This window comes from Coloeus monedula (genome assembly GCF_965178545.1).
Source record: "Coloeus monedula genome assembly, chromosome: 4".
Lineage (NCBI taxonomy): Eukaryota > Metazoa > Chordata > Aves > Passeriformes > Corvidae > Coloeus > Coloeus monedula.
In genome coordinates, this window is record NC_138784.1 from 53,504,600 (window position 1) to 53,526,766 (window position 22,167).

At 40.5% G+C, this 22,167-nt stretch overlaps 1 protein-coding gene across 1 annotated transcript in view; it reads left to right on the forward strand.

Moving 5' to 3' along the window:
• KCND2 (potassium voltage-gated channel subfamily D member 2) overlaps positions 1–22,167 on the forward strand; it is a gene marked incomplete at both ends in the record, with an annotated part of 261,811 nt that overhangs the window by 227,025 nt on the left and 12,619 nt on the right. The window contains one exon of the mRNA XM_082279757.1: positions 17,468–17,630. Coding sequence (XP_082135883.1) covers positions 17,468–17,630 — 163 coding nt within the window. The remainder of the gene's footprint in view (positions 1–17,467; positions 17,631–22,167) is intronic.

Here is a 22,167-nt window from a genome sequence, read left to right on the forward strand (position 1 = left end):
AGCTTTCTAACACCCAGAACTGATCTATCCTCTCCAGCACAAGTAACTCTGAGATTTCACATTCTAAAATTTGCCAGTAGGGTGAAAGATGATTTAAATGCGCCAGAGAAAACCCAGAAAATATGACAGGAGTCACAATAAAAGGACCATATGATTAGCCAGTCTCAGATGCTTGAATACTTATACTCTTTCTATGAAAAGTATTATTAGTTTGTTTTTTGTAGTGCTAGAAGGAATCCTAAGTATGGAAATTAAAAGAACGAGAATAGTCTGTCCCATTGCTGTGCATCTTGGCAGTGGTTGTCGGAGTGGAGCAGATTCACATTCTTCCCCTAAGAAGAATGCTTGCAACTGAGGGTGAAAGACAGCATCAAGGAGAACCTCTGGTCTGGTGCCAGGTGGAGTTAAGCAGGGTACAAGAGACCAGTACAGCCGTGAGAGCAGAGCATATTCTGTAAAGGCATGGGAGGTCTCTTGCAGAAGATAAACATTAATATGAACCATGCTAATTACCTCATTAAGTAATGTGCCTTATTATCACAAGAAACAGAATTACTATCAGCATTGGTGGGGTCTCCTCTGCAATCAGATATAGATTGTAAGCAGACTGCAAGCATCAGACACTTTGAGCTGAAAGTGGATACTCAAAAAAGCCCTCTGGCATAGGTGAAACTGTAGTTGCAAGTAATGAGGTTAGAATACAGCCCTAATCAGTCACTGGAAACTATACTGCGCTTGAAAATTGTACTTTTGAAGACATTACTCTTGAAAAAAATTGAACATCTATGATTTTTACTATGTTGAATCTCTGAGCTGTAAGTTGGTTTAAGAGTCCTTGCAATCATGAGACACCAACTCCATCTCCCACAGGAGAAAAAAAATCATTTCTGGAGATAAGTGTGTGCAACATGGCACAACATCCACAGCAGGGACATGAAGTCATACCTGTCACTCTTTTGCCTCTGTACCATGTAACAGCTCAAGGCCAACAGGTCATTTCTCCACTCATTCCCTAGACACACAAATTCTGTACAGAGGTGAAAATCAGTGGGAACCCAGGGGACAGTTGTCAGGCAGTTCATGGAGAAGTAGTGCTTTGAGGTGTGTAATTGGTTTGCATCAGGAGTGCAGCATTAGCTCTCTTCTCCCAGGATTCCTGCTCAAGCCCCAAAGCTGTGCAGTTATAAAGTGGGCACAAACAAGAAAGTACCTACAATAAGAAAGTCAAGGAGAAAAGGAAGAAAAACAATGCTCAACACACTGAAAACAACAAACCTGACAGCAGAAAAGAAGACTTGTTATATAAAGGTCTCTAGAAAGTGATTTATACTGGGTGAGAAGCAAAACTAATTGAAAATGCATAAAAGGGAGAGGGTTTGGCATTCCTCATTAAACCATGTCTGTTGTTGTAGAGATAAAAGAAACACAGTTTGAACCAAAAGGTTGAGTAGAAATTTTAAGTCCAAGGACAAAATTTTCAGTGAATGGCACAGGCAAAATTAAGCATGAGAACTGCCAGATATTGGTTAGAGTTCCAAATGGATTTTGACATACAGAAAGATAAATACATCAAATATAGTTATACTTAAAGTGGAGGCAGGTAAAGACTCATAGATTATTCTTTGATGCTGCTGTGGATGTTGAGGTCAAGCTGGAGAGAGTGGCTCAGGAAATAATCTTTCAGCTAAGGTGAGAGCGCTGGTCAGGAGGAGCTTTACTTGCTTGTTATTGTTTACATGAAGGGGTCCAAAAATACAGCCTGCAGGGCCAAGATAAATGATCTGTAGTACATTGCTTTTATAGTGTTCTCAATTAACCATGCAATTCTAAAGGTTCACAGTAGTTCAAAGCAAGCTAGTGCATAGTTCAAAATGTTCAGGAATCACTGATCTGGGGAATTCATTGCAGAGGGTGGATAAGCAGAAGGACTCCTTTTTGCAGCACAGGAATCTCTACTGAAAAAGCAACTTTTGTAGTGCTTTCAGGTCGATGTCTGACACACCACAGCCTTTCTCTGAGCATGACACACAACCTTTGGAAGGGGAAAGAATTACAGTGGAGGCATAATACTAATGATTCAGAAAGTCTGGTGTCACAACCCTGAGCACTGCAGTATCTAATTACTAGGCATAACGGTTTGCACACAGGCTGTGCCAAATAATGATGAGAGAATTAGAACCTAAAAATGGAGTTTGCCCTCTGGGGAAGGTCAGTGTAAGCCAATTGGTGGGAAAAAAGCCAAAGTAGTGCTGTGAGACTGAATTCGTAGTCCGTTACAGAATTTGGATCCATGCTACACGGAGGGCTACATTCTGCAGAAAAATACACTGAGCCATCAGCTTAAGTGAAACAGGTTTGTCTTTCAAAACCTGAAGAAGGAGGAGGATAGAATAAGGCTTTCCTTCTAAAAGCTGGGGAAGAAGTGCAGGTGCTCCTTCTGAGTTCCAGCCTTGGTGTTCAGTGCAGTCAAACCATCTGTTGGATAGCTGGGATCAAAAAGTTTTCATACATGAGGGATTTGACCCTTTGTAAAAGCTGTAGCCTCTAAAGACCTTACTCACCCTTGATGGGTAGTTTTCTTCAAGTTGAAATTCAAAAATGAAAATTAATTAGGAAAAAAATTTCAAGACTTCTTGTAGCTATGGTTTGATTATTCACTTAAACCAGGCTTATAAGCATTTTATGAAATTCAGGCTGCACAGGAAGAGATTGAGAAAATCCCTTTCCAGCATTCCCTATTGCATGATTTCTCGGCAACACATGTAGGGAATATATATTTGCATCACTCTGGGAAAAGAGGTCTCATGCGACCTTCCAAAATCCTTCTGTTTACCATTGGCATCTGACAAATTTTCTACCAAGCTTCAGACTTTTTAATGAACACTGAAACTCTACAGAATTTGCATTTTAAAATGTAATGAAATTACATTTAGGCGTGGTCAAGAAGCTCCATTTCTGAGCAATCCATTAGAAAATTCAAGGTTTATCAGCAATCTCTAAAAAGTTACATTTTGAAAACAAAGTTTTTAAATGTTGTATACAAGAAAGAGGTAAACATTTCTTTAAAATAGAAGAAAAAAACCATGGAAAATTTATTTCTTTGCTACCTGTGAAAAGAATAGCAGTGGTCAGTATTATGAAGCTTTATGCCTGAAAGACTGAGAGGATTGGTAGTGAAATACAGAACCTCAGTCACGGGACATGAATTCAAATAGGAATAGGGTTAGTAGTGACAGAAAGTCATTACTGTGTCATTGCAGTGTGCTAATGTTCAGAGATTCATTGGTGGCTTGAGTCCAATTACTAGCACACAAGAGGTCACATTACAAAATGCACCATCAAAACTGGCAGAGGCAGACCCAGTTCTACTCTTTGTAACATGCTGCTACATTGCCATATCCAAAGATATCCATTCAAATTTGTGTCAAGACTCAGAGCCAGTGTGGTTAACCAGTCAAGCTCCACACTCCACAGATTGATGAAGAGAGAACATCTGAAACCATTGATTCAATAATTCAATTTGTAATTGTAGTTGTTGCAAATTTCCCTATTTAAATTACATAAACCACACAGCACCAAGCTTTGACAGCCTGCAGAGGAAGTGCCTGGTAGCTGGGAGGGTGAGGGTTAAGCTGTCCCTGAGCAGAGTAGCTCATACAGGCTCTTGGTTTCTTTGCAAGAAAACTATGCTCAGCTGAAGCTGATTACTCTGCCAGGCTACAGCATCACCTCCTTCTTTCAGGGTTTGGAGTGATTTAGCACTGATGGAAAGCCAAATTGTGCAGAGCCTTGAGTGAACTCAGAAGAGGCTTTTGTTTTGCTAGACTAGAAGTACATGAGTTGTTTTGATTCTCCTGGACTTACCTGAGCAAGTTCAGAAATCTCTGAGAATTGGAAAAGAGCAAAAAAGATTATTACATCAAGCGAAAAATTAGTAAATGGTCCATTGCAGCTGATATGTTTTCTTAAATATATTCTAAATTGAAAGGCATGAAAAATGTCATGAAAAGGAAGAACCTGGATTTCTGATACAAAATAACAGTAGATGTTCTCAGAAAAATTACTCTCCTGACTACTAGCTAGAAAGGGACACTAAGACGCTGGATTGTGATAAATCTTTTAATGCACAGAAGATTTACAATGGAATTATTATTACTTTACAGGGAAAGTTCTTAGTCTTACCTAAGTGTGTATATGTAATGTAGAAAGTCTAGTATATAATTATAATAATATAGATAACATATCATATATTGTGTGTGTGTATAAAAATATATGAGTACCTTTTACACTTGGTTGAACAGATTTCAAGTAGGCATTAGAGAAAACAATAAGTGAAGTATTCAATATTTGGCAGAGATCCCTAGAGACTTAGGCCTACTACACTAGTAGCTGTGTCACACTGACAAAAGCTATTTCATGTTTTTCAGCTCTGCCTGAAGGAATATAAAAATAATAGAGGTCCATTGGTGGTTGTGTTGGCAAGCAAAAAATTAGCTTGGCCTAATTGGCCAGTGCTGAATGTGACACAAAAGCCTATTTTCAAGGGAGGTGAGAATATGTGAAGCAAAACAAGTAATAAATAGAAAGTTGGGAGGATGATTATTTTTAAAGAGAAGGCAATAATTCTATTTAGCATTTCAAGAACATTTTAAAGATATTTATACTATCAGTATTTTAACATACTAAAGTTGTGTTGTCTAATGGAACTAAATATATGGAAGAAGAACCAGGATGTTTTTAAGTTGGAAGGTGTGCCAATGGGCAAAAGCAAACCTGCATTGTAGTCTGGGAACTTTACAGAATCACCAAGGTTGGAAGAGACCTTCAAGATCATCGAGTCTGACCATCAACCTGGCACCACTGTAACCACCCCTAAACCGTATCCCCAAATGCCACATCCAGACACTACCCAAACACTTCCAGAGATGGTGACTCTACCACTTCCCTGGGCAACTTATTCCAATGTCCAACCACTCTTTCAGCAATTTTTTTTTTTAATATCTAATCTGAACCTCCCACAGTGCAATGTGAGGCCATTTCCTCTCACCCTTTCACTTGAGACATGGCAGAAGAGGCCAACCCCCATCTGGCTACAACTTCCTTTCAGGTAGTTGTAGAGAGAAATGAGGTCCCCTCTGAGCCTTCTCTCTCTAGACTAAGCAACCCCAGCTCCCTCAGCCCCTCCTCATAAGACTTGTGCTCCAGCCCCTTCACGAGCTTCTTTGTTCCATCTCTGACTTGCTCCAGCACCTCAATGTCATTCCTGAATTGAGAGGCTAAGAACTGAACACAGGACTTGCGGTGTAGCTTCACCAGTGCCAAGTACAGGTAGACAATCCTTTCCCTGCTGGCCACACTGTTTCTGATACAAGCCAAGATGCCACTGGCCTTCTTGGCAACCTGGGCACAAGCTGGCTCATTTTCAGCCAGCTGTAACCACCAGGTGCAAGTCCTTTCCTGCTGGGTGACTTTCCAGCCACTCTGCCCCCAGCCTGTAGCTCTGCATGGGATTGTTGTGACCCAAGGGCAGGACCCTGCACTTGGCCTTGTTGAACCACACTCCTTGCATACATACACCTTTGATCAAATGCCCCAGTCCCCTGAAGTCCATTTTGATTGCTTCAGGACTCATTTCTTCAATCTCATCACTACGGACCTGACAACTAATAGAGACTAATAGTCAGAGGGCTGTAACAGATCAGGGAGTTTCCAAGTAAAATCCCTTACCCAGGCCCCAAGGAGGCAGCAGACCTCCCTGTGGGATGGGTCCTGCTGAAAAAAAAAGCAGGAGTTGCAAATTTGCTGGGAATCATCCCTAGATCTTGATCTGCCCATTAGAGTGCTGAACAGCATGAAGGCCAGCAGTTGTGAAAACCTCTTGTCAGTCAGAGTTTTACTTGAACATGGGAGCAGCTGGATTTGATTCCCAGGTGAAATCAGCTCACAGATCTCGGTGCTGTGCCCAGTAGCTGTCATAAAAAGAGGCATGGCTGTCCTTGCAAACTTTCACAGTGCTTTTTAGTGTTAATGTGATTTATACTTGGAGCAGTTTTACCTGATGGCTAATATATACTCAAGAGAAATTTAGGAATGGATTGGCAGATAAATGCTTTATTTTGAATTTGCTGCTATTTAGCGCAAGTATTGCAACTAAAAGGAAAAAGGTAGAAGAAATAAATGACATAAAATTTTCAGCAATATTTCTGGGATGAGCACTGGAATATACCTAATCACACAACTAATAGGAAAACTCTCCACTGGAACAAGGTGGTACATCAAAACATACCCCTGGGCTTCAGAAAGTGTGTTTGAATCTGCACCAAAATTGTGCTTCACAGCTCAATCCTAATTTTAGTCACAATGCTGAAAAGTTTTACCAAATAGCACGTTCCTAGAATGACACAGAATTGTGTGGGATTGTCGTCTTCCATGTGCTCATGAGGTGTCTGAGGGAACAGAGAGTGCCTACGAACCAAGGCCAGGTGGGGGAGATTAGATGGGTGGTATTTAGCAGTTGCCTTTGGAACCATTTCCCAGGAAGAATGTGTCAAACTCTTGCCCATCCTGCTGGGAATCGATGGAGCCTGGAACTGGGCTCTCTTTACAGCAACCCTTGGTGTAGTCAGTACATCTCACACTGCTCCTGTTTACCACCAGCACTGCGGTGTCTTTGTTCAGTCATTACTGGGCACCATGGCCAGACCCTCACTTGAAGGTATTGCTCATCTTTTACCTCTAACCTTTGATGTGAAGAATGGCTGGAGATGGTGCTGCTTTTGAAGGTGAGGCTTTTTATAGCCAGATGTTCATGTTGCTTCCGGTTAATGTCTCACACAGGAACTGATAGAAATTCTTTATACTCTATTTTATTTGCATCCATTTATTTAAAATACTGAGTCTTTGGGATTGGTGTGCATTCATCCTGGTTCATATTTGTTCATTTCTCCATGAGATATAAAACATTGTCTCTTAACATTATATTGCTTTTTAATCCAGTTCTCCCAAGAAAGAATTTTCTGAAAGAACAAAGTGGGAAGAAAAAAACACCACAAAAGGAAAAAGTCATAACCATAGGACAAACAAAGATTCATTCCTTTTAACCTAAATGCTGGTACAAATCTAGGGGTGAGTTTTCTTTGTCTGGCTGGCACAGGTGCTAGCTGAGCTATGCCATTTCACTGATTATTTTGTACAAATTATGTGACGACAGTCATCAAAACACCTCTGCTATGCCAGAAGCCCAACAGCTCCTTTTCCTCTGTCAGTGATAGATATCTGGGAAGCAAGGCAAATTTTATCAGCTCCCACTAATAAAGATTTGGACAGAGAAATAGCACGAGTAAGAAATCATGCATTAACATGGTGAGTAATAATGGCTCACTGTCCAAGTTGGGATCAGAAATATAAGCTATCCTGAACTGGTCTATACCTCTTCTTAGAAAACTGTGCGCAGGTCTTGTTTTCCTGCAAATAGTGTAAAAAAAAAATCAGTGGAGATTCCAAAAAGGGCAAAAAGTATGATCAAATATAGAGAGCAAATTCTGTATGAACACAGTAGGACTTGTCAGCCTAGGAAAGAGATAAGGTAAGTAGGTATGAAAACAAGAGGCAGGAGGAGGGTGGCTACAGAATATCACCAGATGCTTTTTTGAATACAAGAACCTGGCTGGGGGCATCACACAGAAGAAGGATCTGCAGCCAGAACAGTCAAAAGGACACTGACCAAGGAACTACAAAACAGGGTTGTGAATGCCAGAAACGTGCATGAATTTAAAGGGTCAAAATAAAGCCCATGGAAGTCCAACCCACCAAGAATCACTAACTACAAAAAAAAATATTGTAGCTCTGGTACTTCTTCAGTTATTTGTAAGTGGTTAAAGGATGGAATGATATTCATTCAATTATATTATCATGTATATTTAGCTGATTCTTTTCCCTATATGTTTGTTTGCTTCAGGTTCAGTTTTGGAGACGGAATATTAGGGTAGATTAAGTTTCAGTCTGAACTATTATTGGCATTTTTTTGTTGATTTATAAGCTATGAAAGAGCTGGACAGTTCATCCTATATATGTGTTTCTGTGTGGGTGCATGCTCTGACAAAAGAACTGTTAGAAAATTAGGTCCTAACTAAGTAATACAAGTCATTGATTTTTAGCAGCAAAGACCTTGGAACACTTTCTCTTTGTGAAGTAAGCCAGAATTACAGGAGCAAAGATCAAATTGTCTTTTTTTTTTCTCTCTCTCTTAGTTACTTTTGGCTTTACGTATAATAGGATGAAAAAAATTGTATGTCTGCATCAGACCCCAGAAAATACAAAGTATTTGAGTAACAGTGGAAAAGTATATTCTTCCTGTAATCATTTGTACCATTTTATGAAATATCATCTAGCCAGGCATTTATTCTCTGTCCATCACCATGGTATCTTAAAGACTTAAAATTTTAAAGTAATACAACAAAATAATAAATTAATTCAATGTTTATCTGATATCATATTCTTGGGATAAAGATGGTTTTAAGAAATTAAGTAATTTTTACTTACATCTGACTCATTCTTTCAAAGCTGTCTCATTTCACATGCACATACAGAAGTGTTTTTAAAACAGAATTAGCTCCCAAACAGCAACTTAGATACTTTTCAAATTATAACTGTACAGGCTGACTCCTTAAGGCAACACAGTTGAAATGCTTATTTAGAAATTCCACTTAAAATTATTACCAGTAGCAATTTATATTATCTGTTGTTGGATGTAATGTTGAAATAAATGGCTAATTAGTGTCAACTTGCCAGCATTTAGTTACCAAGCAGCTTGCAGGCTCTAGGGAACAGCTTTATAACCATCTACAGCACTCTCTTTAGACAAGGACCCCATTTAGCAATTGTCACATGTAATTTGACATGTCTGTAGTATTGCTTTATCCATAGAACTTCTTTTTGTACTCACAGAATGGTTAGTTTCTATATTTCTACTAATGGTCTTTTTTAAGTGATCTCGAAGTTGAAGTGGTTAACTGATATTTTCTCCCTTGCAATATATCTGCTTAGTCCCAGAGCTAGTCTACTACTTCTGAAGGCAGTTAATTGAGATTGGTTTATTCATATGCCTATGAGAGCCCAAAGGCAGGGCTTAAGCAGTCACTCATCCCTTGCAGAGTGTGTGGCAGTCTAGCTGATAAATTTTATTGCTGACATACAGTCCTCCATCCAGTAAACTAAGCAAAAAATCCCACCGAATAAGATGGCAGATCTCTCAGGAGAGCATCTCCATCACAAAAACCACTGCTGGAAGACTCAATTCTGAGTTACTCCATAATGGGATGTGATCTCTACATCACTTTAAACAAAAATGGGGTTTGGAAGCACAAACTTCCACTGCAGAGATGTTCTGCAGTGATTGTCACAGTGTCAGTGTCACCTTCAGTCAGGACATGGCTTGGGCACTGGCAGGACCGCATAGACTGAGACCTCCTGCACTTGCCACAGAATTCTGGTTCTGTGTGAAGGGTTGTGCAAACCTTTGCCTACAAACTCTAAAGAAGGCACATTTTCACCTGTGTGTGTGGGTGATGGCCAGTGTATTGTGAGAACCACCATGATTTAGGGAACACTTGGAAAGGCAGCTTGCAAGTTTTACATCAAGAACAGTTTTACTGCTATGTTGCTTTTCTTATCAATATGAAGTGTTGGATCCATTCAGAAACATTCTCTTTTTCCTAAAAACAAACATGCTTATTTCTGCTTCTGAAGTCTGGGGGGAAAAACCAAACAGAAATGCCATCTCAGTAGTATGTCTGTGACTGTAATGCTGCTGTTGGGAGTCAGCTGAGCTGTACCTCTGGTAGCTTAAAAATCCCCCATGCAGCATGGACCAGAGATCATACTTCTGTGATGATTTGCTCAGGAACAGGTAGGATATTCAGTTTTCCTATTCAGTGAGGGAGAGATGACAACAAAAGATATCTTTTACCTCTTTGAATTTAATATTTTATGGTAAATGAAAACAGAAGGAATTTGGTTATCTGAAACTTGGTCTGGATTGCAAGAAGCTGGGCGTGTGTCATAGGTTAGCAGGCATAGTCCCGGAAGGGATGTCCTTGCTAAGGGGTGCTTACAGTTTCCTCTGGGAACTGACAGAACCTATCAGCTGGCCAGTTTGAATATGGACAATTCTCTAAGCCACTTAAAGTTGTGACCACCTCTGTGATCCACATTTAAGAATAGGCAAACTCCCCCCTCAAGCTCTCTCTCGTTTCCGGCGCTGGCACAGGTGGCTGCGGGCCCCGTGTGGGGGCCAGCGGGCCCGGCCAGGCCCTGCTTGGGCCAGGCCGGGCCGGGCCACGGCCATCCTGGAGCCATGGACCTGTTCCAGCCGTGGAACCCCCCCCACTGCCTTGCCGTGGGCAGCCGGAGAGGCTCGGCTCTCCCCCCTCTCCACTGCGATAAGAAAAATTCAACATTCCAGCTGCAAAGCTGCAAGGCCGAGGTGAGATTAACCCTTTTACTGCTGTGAAGAGCTGAAAACCCTAGGGAAGAGAGAGAGGAGATGCTTAAAGCTGAAATTCTGTTGTGAAGCTATGATATATCAGAGTATCCTGTTGTAATTTCATGAAGATATGGGGGGTGGAGTGTTCAACTCGTGAGCAAAAGCACCTGCGCTGAGATAGGCAGATGCTGACGCAGCTGTAATTTCATGAGAAGTTTGGACAGGGAGAGATGGAACAGATGAGGACTTTTGCTCCAAACGGGAAAGGAGAAAACCTCAGTACCTAGAGATGCTCCCAGAGATAGTCCTAGAGATGAAGATGAGGAAGACCCTTTGCTCCCAGGGAAGGAGAAGGGCCTCTGGTTTTGTTTCTGAACGGCTCAACCTTAAAATTGTACCCCAAAAAACTTCAAGAGTGGACCCTCGAAAGCAGTTGCGGGAAAAGCTGCAAGTCGGGGGAAGGGACTCACACGCAGGCAGAGAGACTCCTCTTCCTAAATGGACTGAACAATATTTGGAAGTGGGCGGCTGTCTCGTTGTGATAATGTTTTCATAGCATGAGCAAGAAGAGACTTCTCTTTCTAAATGGACTGAACAAGGTTATTATGGCAGTGGTAAACAGACTGAACATCTTAAGGGTTGTTTTTTCACATTGTCAGTGGGAGAAGGGAGGAAGGTGGGGGGAGGAGGAGAGTTCTGAAGGTGGTATAATTTTTTTTTTTTTCTTCCCTCTTTTAGGTTTGTTAATAAACTTCTTTATATTCTTTCAAGTTTGGTGCCTGCTTTGCATTTCTCCTAATTCTTATCTCACAGCAGATAAACAGTAATGAGTATTTTGGACCAAACCACTACAGCGTGTTTCCTTGATCAAGCCTAAAAGCTTTTGCTTTTAACAAAGCAAAAGTTCCTGTGTTTTGACCTCCGAGTACTAAAGTCCTACCTGTGCAAATCTGTTTAAGTGAAAACCCTGGTGCACATACAAACAAAACAAAAACACAACCTCCCTCCCCCTCAAATCCCCTGACTTTTGTTAGAAATTCTGTATTTCAGGAACTGCTAACCCAGCCAGGTGCAGGGGCACTAGTTTAATTCTCTTGCACAGCAGGCTGGAAAACCCAGGGAGCACTACCACTTTTGAGAAGCAGATGTGGTTTTCATCATTCATGAATGATGATTCTGGCCAGCGCTTGAAGGAACATTTGTGGGCCCAGAGGGGACCATGTCCATCACTATTAGGCAGAAGAGAGGGCTATTGCAGCAGAGGGCCCTGCACAGCAGTAAAAGCATCCAGGAAGATTATTTGCAATTCCATGCAGAATCTTCCTAGGCTGGAATAAAATTTGAAGTAATCTGTGTAATGTTGTTCTGCATCTCACACAACCAGCAATCTTTTGCATTAGTAGAAATTGTTTTTCCAAAATCATTAGGCTATTTTCAGAGCTGGCCAAAAACAGGACAGTAAAGCTGCAGCTTCCTCATGGTTATTGTTTGTTAATGTCAGAGAGGATGGGAATGTCTTTTCCTGCCTACTCTCCTATACCGGGATGTAAGCGTGTGCCCAAGTGGGTGGCTGGCAGCCTAAACTCATGGGCCAATGAGCAACTGTATAATCTTCTCACGAGAGCAGCCTCTGGGGCTTCTCCTGGAGAAGAGGAAAGAGCCATTAGCTGAGGCAGGAGATAAGAGCAGATGCATCATCATCCCACCCAAGTGGATAAAGAGCCAACCCTGCACAGAGCAAGCGAGCAGCTGGAGGGCAGGAGGATAGCCCTGGCCCTGGGACGGCAGGGCACTGTTCTTTTCATCAACTCCAGTGCAAAAATCTTGATCTCTGCCTGGATGACCTGCTAAATCTACTGGGAAGTGTCATTTGTTTCCCACACATGAAGGAATATGAGCTGTGCTGGCTTCTACAAAGATTGTTTAGTTTCCATGGATCTCATACTATTTCAATTATTCTTTGATCATAAATTGCCTTGCTTTTAAAATAAGTATTACCAAGTTAATTTTAATGTCTATCTATTTTACAACTCCATTATTTTCTGACATGTTTTACATGTTCAAAAACAAAAAATGTTACTAGCTTTCCTTTTCAGCAAACAATATGGGAGCAGACAACAGACATCAATCAATGTAATAATTCTTTAAAGAATGTAAATTAATTCGAACGAGGTGGAGGAGGGCATATGTACCTGTAACACGCATTTTAAAATGTTTCAGCAGTTGCATTTGGTTTTAATGGCGTTTACGCCCTCTAGTGTCAGAAAGCCTTATCGTAGCGAGGGTTTTTTTATCCTTCACTGTGTCTGCCAGTCTCAGCCTTGAGTATTTAGGCTTGGCAAAAATGCAAATGCTGGATTTATTCTTCCTATATATGCCCTCCAATTCTGCAGGTTTGGTACAGAAATCACTTGGGGTTGTTTTGACCCAAAGTGAGCTATTTCAAATATTAATTTCTGACGTAACACACACAAAAATATGCTAAATTACAAATTCTGTCATTATTTATTTTGACATCCACAATACACTTATTTTCAATTGGAAAAAAAAAGTTACTGCTGTGTTAAAACAAACAAAAAAACAAAGAGGAGTTAAATAAGCAGCATTGTCCTTCTCATTTTTTAAGATTATTAAAGAAAATACATTGTCTCTTACATCAAGGAAAAATGCCCAAAAAGTATGATTAATTTCAGTTATAATTTGGACCTTTGACTTACGAAATATTTCATCTTACAGCCATCAAAAACTGGGTTTCATTAGATTCAGGAATAAGATGAATAGCTGATGATGCCACAAATAGAGCCTGTGTTGCCTGAGATTTCTTGAATTATGGGTATGCAACACCAGATATACTCCACTCATCAGTTAGAAAAGCAGTAGTGTGTTGGCAAGTGGATGTCCATGGGTGAGATCTGACATGGCAATGCTGAGATTACTGGCTGGGCATTAGTAACCCCAAATGCATTTGTGTTTCCCAAGATCCTGCAAGAGCTCCGTCTTCTGTGTGTGATTCAAGCTGCATTTCATTCCCCCCAGTCTATCATGGAAAGTGCTACATCACACCCACGTTACTCACATCAACACTCTGAAAGATCCACTATTTGCAAAATGAAGGAATCTACTGGCTTGCTGTCTTGTCTTGCAGTAAGGAGATAAATATGCAAAAATTATCTGTCACCTGATGAATACAAACAACTGAGACAAACATACATGCCTTTAAATCCATCCATCCATCCATCCATCCATCCATTCCTGTACAGTGTCACTTAGTGAACAGATATCCATGGACTGCAAGCTACAGCCCATCTGGCCTGTCTGGACTACATCTAGTAAAACCTAAGCATTAGTTTGATATGTTGTTTCTCACTTGTAATTTGATAAAACTTGATTGATACATCTAGTTTGTAATAGCCTTTTCTCTTCCCTTTTTTAGGGCTACTGAATTAGAATGCACCTGACTGATATCAGGGATCAGTATGAAGCCTCTTTTTCTTCATTCATCCAGCACATAAAATATTGGGATGACACTTCTGACATTACAAAATTAGATTGTCAGTACAAATCACGAATGCCCAAAGAGTGGCTTGAGCTTTGGCTACAATAATAGACATATGCAGAACAGACGATATAGAAAGCTATGGAAAAACCACAATTAGGGAAAAAAAAACAAATGAAGGAGAATATGTTTGCAGTTCCAGCCTGAGGAAAAGGGAGACAAGCAGAGTAGCACTAGATAAAACCTTAAAATAGTTCTCTTTTGAAAAGGGAGTCCATGAAAATTGCTTAATTAGATTCTACATTTGTTATGTCTCTATGGCTGAAGAAATCAGATTTTCTGCAGAATTTAGAATTTGTTTTAGAGGTCAGGTATGAATTTTCCACCAAAATTCAAATTTTCCAATAGTAGCACCTCGAAGCTTCCCTGCCATCTGAAAATGGAGTTACAATCTTTTTTTAGTTTAGAGCTTCCAAAGGTTAAAACAATTGCAGTTAGGGTTATAGAAGGAATTTTCCCTTCATTTTATGTCCTCCATTTCCATTGTTGGTGTTCAGTGACATATGAGGTATAACTAAAGTTAATGTTTAATCCAAGAGGAGGAACTTCAGTAACAATTCTGATTATGACTACACACTAGACTAAAATCTGTGTCACTGTCCCAGAGGAGGGCAAGGCTAACCAGGGTAAATGTAGCAAAACCTCTGTTTTGTCACAAAAGTAACCAAATATGTTTCTCTCCCTGTGAGAATTGGGAAGACTAATTTCTTTGAAGTAATTTTTTCTAACCATAATTTTATTTAAACATCTCCAACACAGTGGTTAGCAACAGGAGAAAACCCAATTATGTAAGAATTATTAATGATGTGAAAGGTATTGCTAGCACTAAATAGCAGACAAGCAGCATTACCTTTGGAAAATGTCACTGTATTGAAACTGATGCAAGCTAAGAAAGAAAAGTAACCAAAAGCAAGTTATTTTAAAGTAAGCAGTATATGCATCTGCATGACATTTTGTCCAGAAGGTAAGAAAAACATTGCAAAGTACCTTCTTGTGTCAAACAATCTTAAAATTTTTATTTCACTCTGTAACACTGAAATATTTTGAAAAGGCATCTGCTTATGACACTGGTTAGGTCCACACATAAATACAGAAATGCTAGAGATAGATGAGCTTGTGGTTCCTGTCACAACTCCTAAAGCTTCAGTCTGCTCTTGATTCATATAATTATAGTGTCACATTATCAGCAGGATGAACTATATCCCTGAGCAATTTCAAGCCAAATTAATTAGAGCTAGCAATGCCGTCTGTCCACAGCTGCCATCAGTGACAATGTAAGCTTATGGAGGTCCAGCAGTTCAGCATTTCAAGTTATGAGCATCTAAACATAGGTTTAGGAATCTCATTTAAGAGATCTAATTTAAGAGCTCTAGCACTGGGCATGTGTAAATTTTGCATTTCAAAATCCGGTTGTGTCAGGTTTCTGTTGACACAGTTTGATGCAAGATATGAAAATACTTGGATTGTATCTGTAACAATGAAGTAAAACTAATGAATACTGTAAAGGAGAAATGTTTACCAGTGATTTGATCCTAGGAGTTCTCCACAAAGCCCACCACCCTGGCCCTATGCCCACTGCTTTTCCTATTCTGCCTGGAAAAAAAATGGGGTTAGTGAGGTGTTGGGGATCCCATTTGTCAAAGAGACCTTGAAAGGTCATTTTTCCACTTCCTTGCCCAAAGAAAAGAACAGTGGGGCATGCATACTGTTGATAGTCAGCTCTGGCTTTAGGAAGAATAAGCACCAAAAATGTCTGTGTTGTAGGGTGCAAATGTTGATGTGAATGAAAGCACGATTCTCTTTCTGGTATTTTTCCAGTTTTTAGTTATCTTTAATTAAGACCACTTATATTATTCATTTAAAAGATGGATTCTATTAAATTATGTATTTTTCATGCAATCCTGCATGTCGCAAAATGAGAAACTAATAGCATTCAAATTCGGGGGGGGGGGCAGTATTGGCAGAAATATTGATTATATTATTCATGTGAATATTTTATCTTGGACATGCTTGGTAAAGCAACCAAATATTTAACACAACATAATCTGTGTCAATAGTCTAAGACTTGGTCATCTGCATTATATCTGCCTGGATGACAATTTATTTGAATATTTATGTTCAACACTTTCCTCATATCTTACGAAATACAAACCATTCATCTTCACCTCCTTTTGACATGAGCTGAGCTCTCATTGCTAGAAGGTGTCCTCTAGCTCCATATAGTTTCTCCATCATCCCATATCCTCACCCTTTTATCCACTCCTTGTGATTAGGTACACAATTAGGACACTGACTTGAAGACTTCTTCCCTCTCCTCTTTTATTTTTCCAGCTCCTGCTAAACAGACAGGTTTTGTTTTCCAGATAGTATTTTCTAAATACTGTCCCTCCTGCAGTTTTACTTCTTTCCTCGTGTTAAGAGTTTATGAATTTTTTGTAATAGGGAATGTGCTATCTCTCTGTTCACAAGCATAAAAAAGTCACAAGCTAAAATCAATGTTTAATAATAACTTAAAACCAAATGGTACTTGAAAGTAATTCATCTTTTTATTAAACTCTGTAGTATGTAATTACATACTTCTCACCTACAGAATATAGCAAAATGCAAAGAGCTAATAGCTCTTAATAAGTTTTCACTGGAGTGCCTTTACCTACATCAGTAGTACTTTGTTTTTACTTGCTGGACAAAACAATATCCAACATCATAAAGAAAGGTGGTAACTTTAGTAATTCTGAGCACTGCCAGGATGGCAGTTACAATTTATTTGGTTGCTTGTTTGTGGCTTGAGTTTTTCATGTTTGCTTTCACCTAGACCATAGAAGGGACATCTGGAGCTCAGCTACTCCAGCTTCTCATGTCAACAACAAGAAGTTAGGTCAGCCATGCTTCTGTCTGGCCAAGATGAAAAAATACAATGATAGAAAGTCCACGATCTCCTGGGAAACCTGTTGCAAAAATGTGTCACCCTGCTAAATGAAAGTACTATTATCAGCTTAAGTGAGACAACAGATTATTCAGTTTAGCATCTAATTTGCCAAGTGTTCTCTCTCAGATCTTGCCAGTGAAACCGATGAGTTCTTTCAACAAGTGAACAGTGTAAGACTGAACTTCAACACTGATTTTTTTTCTTAGCAAGGTCATTCTCTCTCCATTGCAATCCAGGCAGCCAGGGAAGAGTACAGCAGGTAAAATGTGATGTACCTGCCCACAGTTTGATAGACAGGAGACCCAAAATTTGTTTCAAATTAAAATTATTTGTGCACAACAATGGGCATGCTGCATATATAAGCATATGTGTATAAAGCATTATCTATATGCAAGTATTATTTGCAAGAGAAGTAAAAGCTATTGTGCAATTAATTCATTGTGAAATTAAATAATTAGAAGAGATTTTGTGTTTACTAAGCCTTTTGTTTTCTTTAACCCAGGTATGGTGATATGGTGCCAAAGACAATAGCTGGCAAGATTTTTGGTTCAATATGCTCCCTGAGTGGGGTCTTGGTCATTGCTCTGCCAGTTCCTGTAATTGTCTCCAACTTCAGCCGTATATACCACCAGAATCAACGAGCAGACAAGCGCAGGGCACAGAAGGTGAGCTTCTAATTTTTCATCCTTATGTTGTTGAACAATAGATAAATATGATTTTCTATATGTTGTGTGTAATTATAGTGCATATTTCTTAGCAAGAGGACCACTATATGTATGTGCTACATGCCTAACCCATGTCCTAGATGCAAATACTGTCTTATTTTTAGTGAGGAAAAAAAACCCCAACACAAACCAAAGCTGGTTCATTTGTCTTTTTTGTCAAAATGTACAGGCCTATTATTTTGGTAATTCATCCTACTTGTTAGACTAGATCTAGTATTTTTAGGTAATAGTCTCACCCACTGAAGATTCGCCTGCATTTTTTCAGGCAGGCTTTCTTTCTACCACAATGTGCTGAGGAAAAAAAAAAAAACAACAAAACAACCAACCAAACAAGCAAAACCCCCAAACCTAATAATGATTTCTAACATCTCTGATAACAGATTGCTTCACTAATCCAGGTTTAGTTTAAGTTCCAGATTCAGTCTCTGAGGGAATCTGATTGTTGGGCAACTTGTCTCTTCAGCTCTGTTTTGTTTAAAAGGCTTCAGATAAACAGCTCAATCAGGTAAAAATGAAAGTAAAAGTCTGTTTTTCCAGCTACCTTGATTTGCTGAGTCTCTCACTAAAATATCCACTCAATCTACAAGAAGACTGTTTCCTTCCCTGACACATATGGACAAGGTCAGGAGCTGGGAAGAGAAGTTTTTAGCAGGAGTGATGCAGCCAAGCCTGGACAGTCACTTTCATCTCCACATCACTGCCAATGTACTAGTTCCAATCCACTTCTCCGAATTCTGAAGTGCCAGGCAGCTCAGAGAACATCCATTGTCACCTGAAGCCATGTTCTGGGAGCTGAGATCCCTTCTTTCCACTCCTCTGCGGATGGCAGTCAGAAGGCTTTGGATGCCACACAGGTTGCATGATTGTCAAGGCTGGGGTGTCACCACTTGGGCTTTTTTGTGGACCCATGGCCTCTCTTAAGAGGTCCTGAGTCTACAGTGGTCTCAGGAGAGCAGGATCATTGCTGGGGGAAGTGTGCAGGCAGACCATGCCTGGGGATTGCATATATAGACCAGGGAGCACAGGCAGTTGCAGGCTGCATCTGCTTCATATTGACAACAGCACCAGGGTCAAAGATAAAAAATGTTTGTGTGTTTCTTTCTGGCCACCTTTTTGACTGATTTCTTCATTACAAAAAAATAAAAACAGTGAAATAAATGTATGCATTCTCAGAATATCTTAAAATCAGGAGGAACAAAGGTACATGGCCAAGAAAGTCATAGGCCCAGGAGGAAGATACAGCACCCTTCAATGGCCACATCTTGGAAAAATGCTGTCAGATGAGGAAAATGGCTATAAAAAGAAACCAGGCATATCACAAGAATTTCATACCTCTCTAGAAACCTGATCTAAAATATAGGCTACTTCAGGGATCCAAATAATGTACTTTATCTATCTACTAATTCCACCCACCCAACAAAGCATGTTGTTTTGTCCCACAGCCTAGTTCCAGCTGTGTGTTCCTCTTTTTCACAGCTGACTTCATGTCACTTCTACACTACCTTGTTTTTGTCAAGAATTTTTCTACTTCTGTTTGTGGAATGGCAGCAGAGAAACCACTGTATCTCAGCCTGAACACAGTGCTCCTGACTGTGCCCCTGATCACTGTGGCAGTCATGGGTAATAGATCTGCTTGATCCCAGCAATCACTGTGTCTATTCTGAGCTTTCATAATAGCTGCAGACACAACCTTTTCAGACAGAAACTGTCTCCTACTGCATGCCACAAAACAGAGTTTTCTAGGCCTGCTTTACATTTGTGTCATGGTCTAAACCCAGCCAGCATCCAAGCCCCATGAAGCTGCTCACTCATTCTCCCACCAGCAGGATCAGGGAGAGAACTGGAAGGATAAAAACACAGCCCCACATGAGCCACTGTGAAGAAAATTAACACTACCCCAGCCAAAACCCCAGCACAGTTTGTCAGTGAAAAAAAGATGGACACTAGAAAATATCTCACAAAAGTGAGATTGGTAGACTGGCTGCTATTCCCCATAATCTCTTCCTGAATAGAAACTGCTTTAGTTAATCACTGACTTTTTCTCCTTGCAAAACAGTGAGCTCATTGTATGTTTCAAGCAGGAACATGAAGTGATGAATGGCAATCCTGCCAAGTGTTTTTTCCTCTGCTCCCCAGAACCATGCCAACAGTAAGGATGAGAGATCTCCTCTGACTGTGTTTATGCCCTTTTTGCTTTGGAGAAAATGGCTTTGAGGTCTGATTAACTTAGCACTGGATGTGTGTTTCATTGATATCTTCTATTGCAAAGCTAATCTATTTCAATCTAAAACGACTGAGATGTTGAACTGAATATTGCTCTGATGGACTAAAAAAGAAAAATCAACAAAAAGCACTTCATGGGTACTGTATGGTCCATATTTAGCTATGAAATATAGCCTTGCATTTCACAGGGGGTTTCTACTGCATTGCAAAAGAATATTCAAGCAAAAAGGTCACATTATTGAAGTTTGAAATTCCTTCTTCATTCAATACAATAGAGGCTTTACACTATTTTCTGAAATAAATGTTACCCTAGGCACCGGACCTATTTCTGTTCTCTGAGGCTGAAGAACATAAGCTAAAAAGAAGGTGCTGTTTCATGGAGAGCAGCACAAACCCCTGCAGGCAATGGTACCTACAACAGCTTCAATTGGACTGAGACAGTTGTGCCTTTGAATTGTGCAATTTTATCAATATCTCACACAGAAGTTTAATCAAGATAGACTTCAGAAACGGCAAAACACTTGGGCTGGAAGGAAACTCAAGAGAAAGTTCTTTGCTGAAGCGTTGAAGTCTAGTTCCAGGAGCACTGGCAATTTACAGTAGAAAAATTTTGTCATTAGGATTGTTCAAGAGCCATGTGACCATCATTTTATGCATTTACTGAGTTCTGCACAGTTACTGAAGATTAGACAACTCCATTTGTTTCTTTTTGGCAAAAAGACACTGCACATTAATACTTGGGAGAAGATGGAAGAGAGAAATTTATTTATGTACCATTGCATTTTGAATGCATTTTAAAGGAAGCTCTTGATAAAAATACATTGTTGTAATTACCATGAAATCCCACTCTGTAATACAGACAATGTTGGCAGGATAGGCCAGCTTTCTGCTGCAGTACAGGAAACCCCTTGCAATCACTATAAACAAAAAACAGAGAGAAAAAAAAAAGAAAAAAGGAAAACAAAAAGGAAAAATCAGTTATGCTTATCAAAATGTTGTTTTCTATCAAGTATTAAGGTCCAAGGATCTGCCCTATCCTGACAAGAAATGAATGAATAAATAATCCAAACTAGACATTGAAATTCAGGGCATAACTAATTATGCCCTGGAGTATTACTGTGCCTTCTTCCCAAGCAGTTTTATCAGTACTGAGACAGTTTTGAAGAATGCTATTTGTGGAGCTTTTTTCAGCTAGAGACAACTTCAAGAAGCTGTTATTTTGGTTGCCCATTAACTTTGGCCAACGTTAATGACAGTTGTGTTGTCATGTACAAAGGCAAGAAAAGGAGGGGAAATGGGAAGGGAAGGGAAGGGAAGGGAAGGGAAGGGAAGGGAAGGGAAGGGAAGGGAAGGGAAGGGAAGGGAAGGGAAGGGAAGGGAAGGGAAGGGAAGGGAAGGGAAGGGAAGGGAAGGGAAGGGAAGGGAAGGGAAGGGAAGGGAAGGGAAGGGAAGGGAAGGGAAGGGAAGGGAAGGGAAGGGGGAAGGGGGAAGGGGGAAGGGGGAAGGGGGAAGGGGGAAGGGGGAAGGGGGAAGGGGGAAGGGAGAAGGGAGAAGGGAGAAGGGAGAAGGGAGAAGGGAGAAGGGAGAAGGGAGAAGGGGGAAGGGAGAAGGGAAGGGGGAAGGGAAGGGGGAAGGGAGAAGGGAAGGGGGAAGGGAAGGGGGAAGGGAAGGGAAGGGGGAAGGGAGAAGGGAGAAGGGAAGGGAGAAGGGAGAAGGGAAGGAAGGGAGAAGGGAAGGGGGAAGGGAAGGGGGAAGGGAAGGGGGAAGGGAAGGGGGAAGGGAATAAGAAAGGTTTAGGCAAGGTTGGATATCATTTCCTATTCTGTATGTGATAGGTAGCAAGGGCTAAGATTTGGCAGGACCCTTACAGTGGCATATTCACTGGAATGACTACCAGGCCAGGGAAGAGACAGAAGGAGGCACAGCTTCTCTCTTGGAATGGGTATCTGGCCACTCCATAGCAGCTTGGACCTGAAGGTCCTTTCCAGCATACTGCAGCAGCAATTATAATTATAAAGTCCTCCATACCCTGAATAAAGTATCCCTTGCTATATGCCTTTTCTGTTTTCCATACATGTCTTTGGGAGGCAAGAGCCTTGTGTCCTTTTGGCCAGCAAGTGCCTGAGTGCAGGTACATCTTCCCAGTGTTGTTCATTATCTGGGGAATGAAAGAGCCTTAATATTAGTTGCCCAAGTACTTCCTGCCTAGAGTGACTTTGCATGGCACCTTAACAGAACAGCCAAATAACCATCA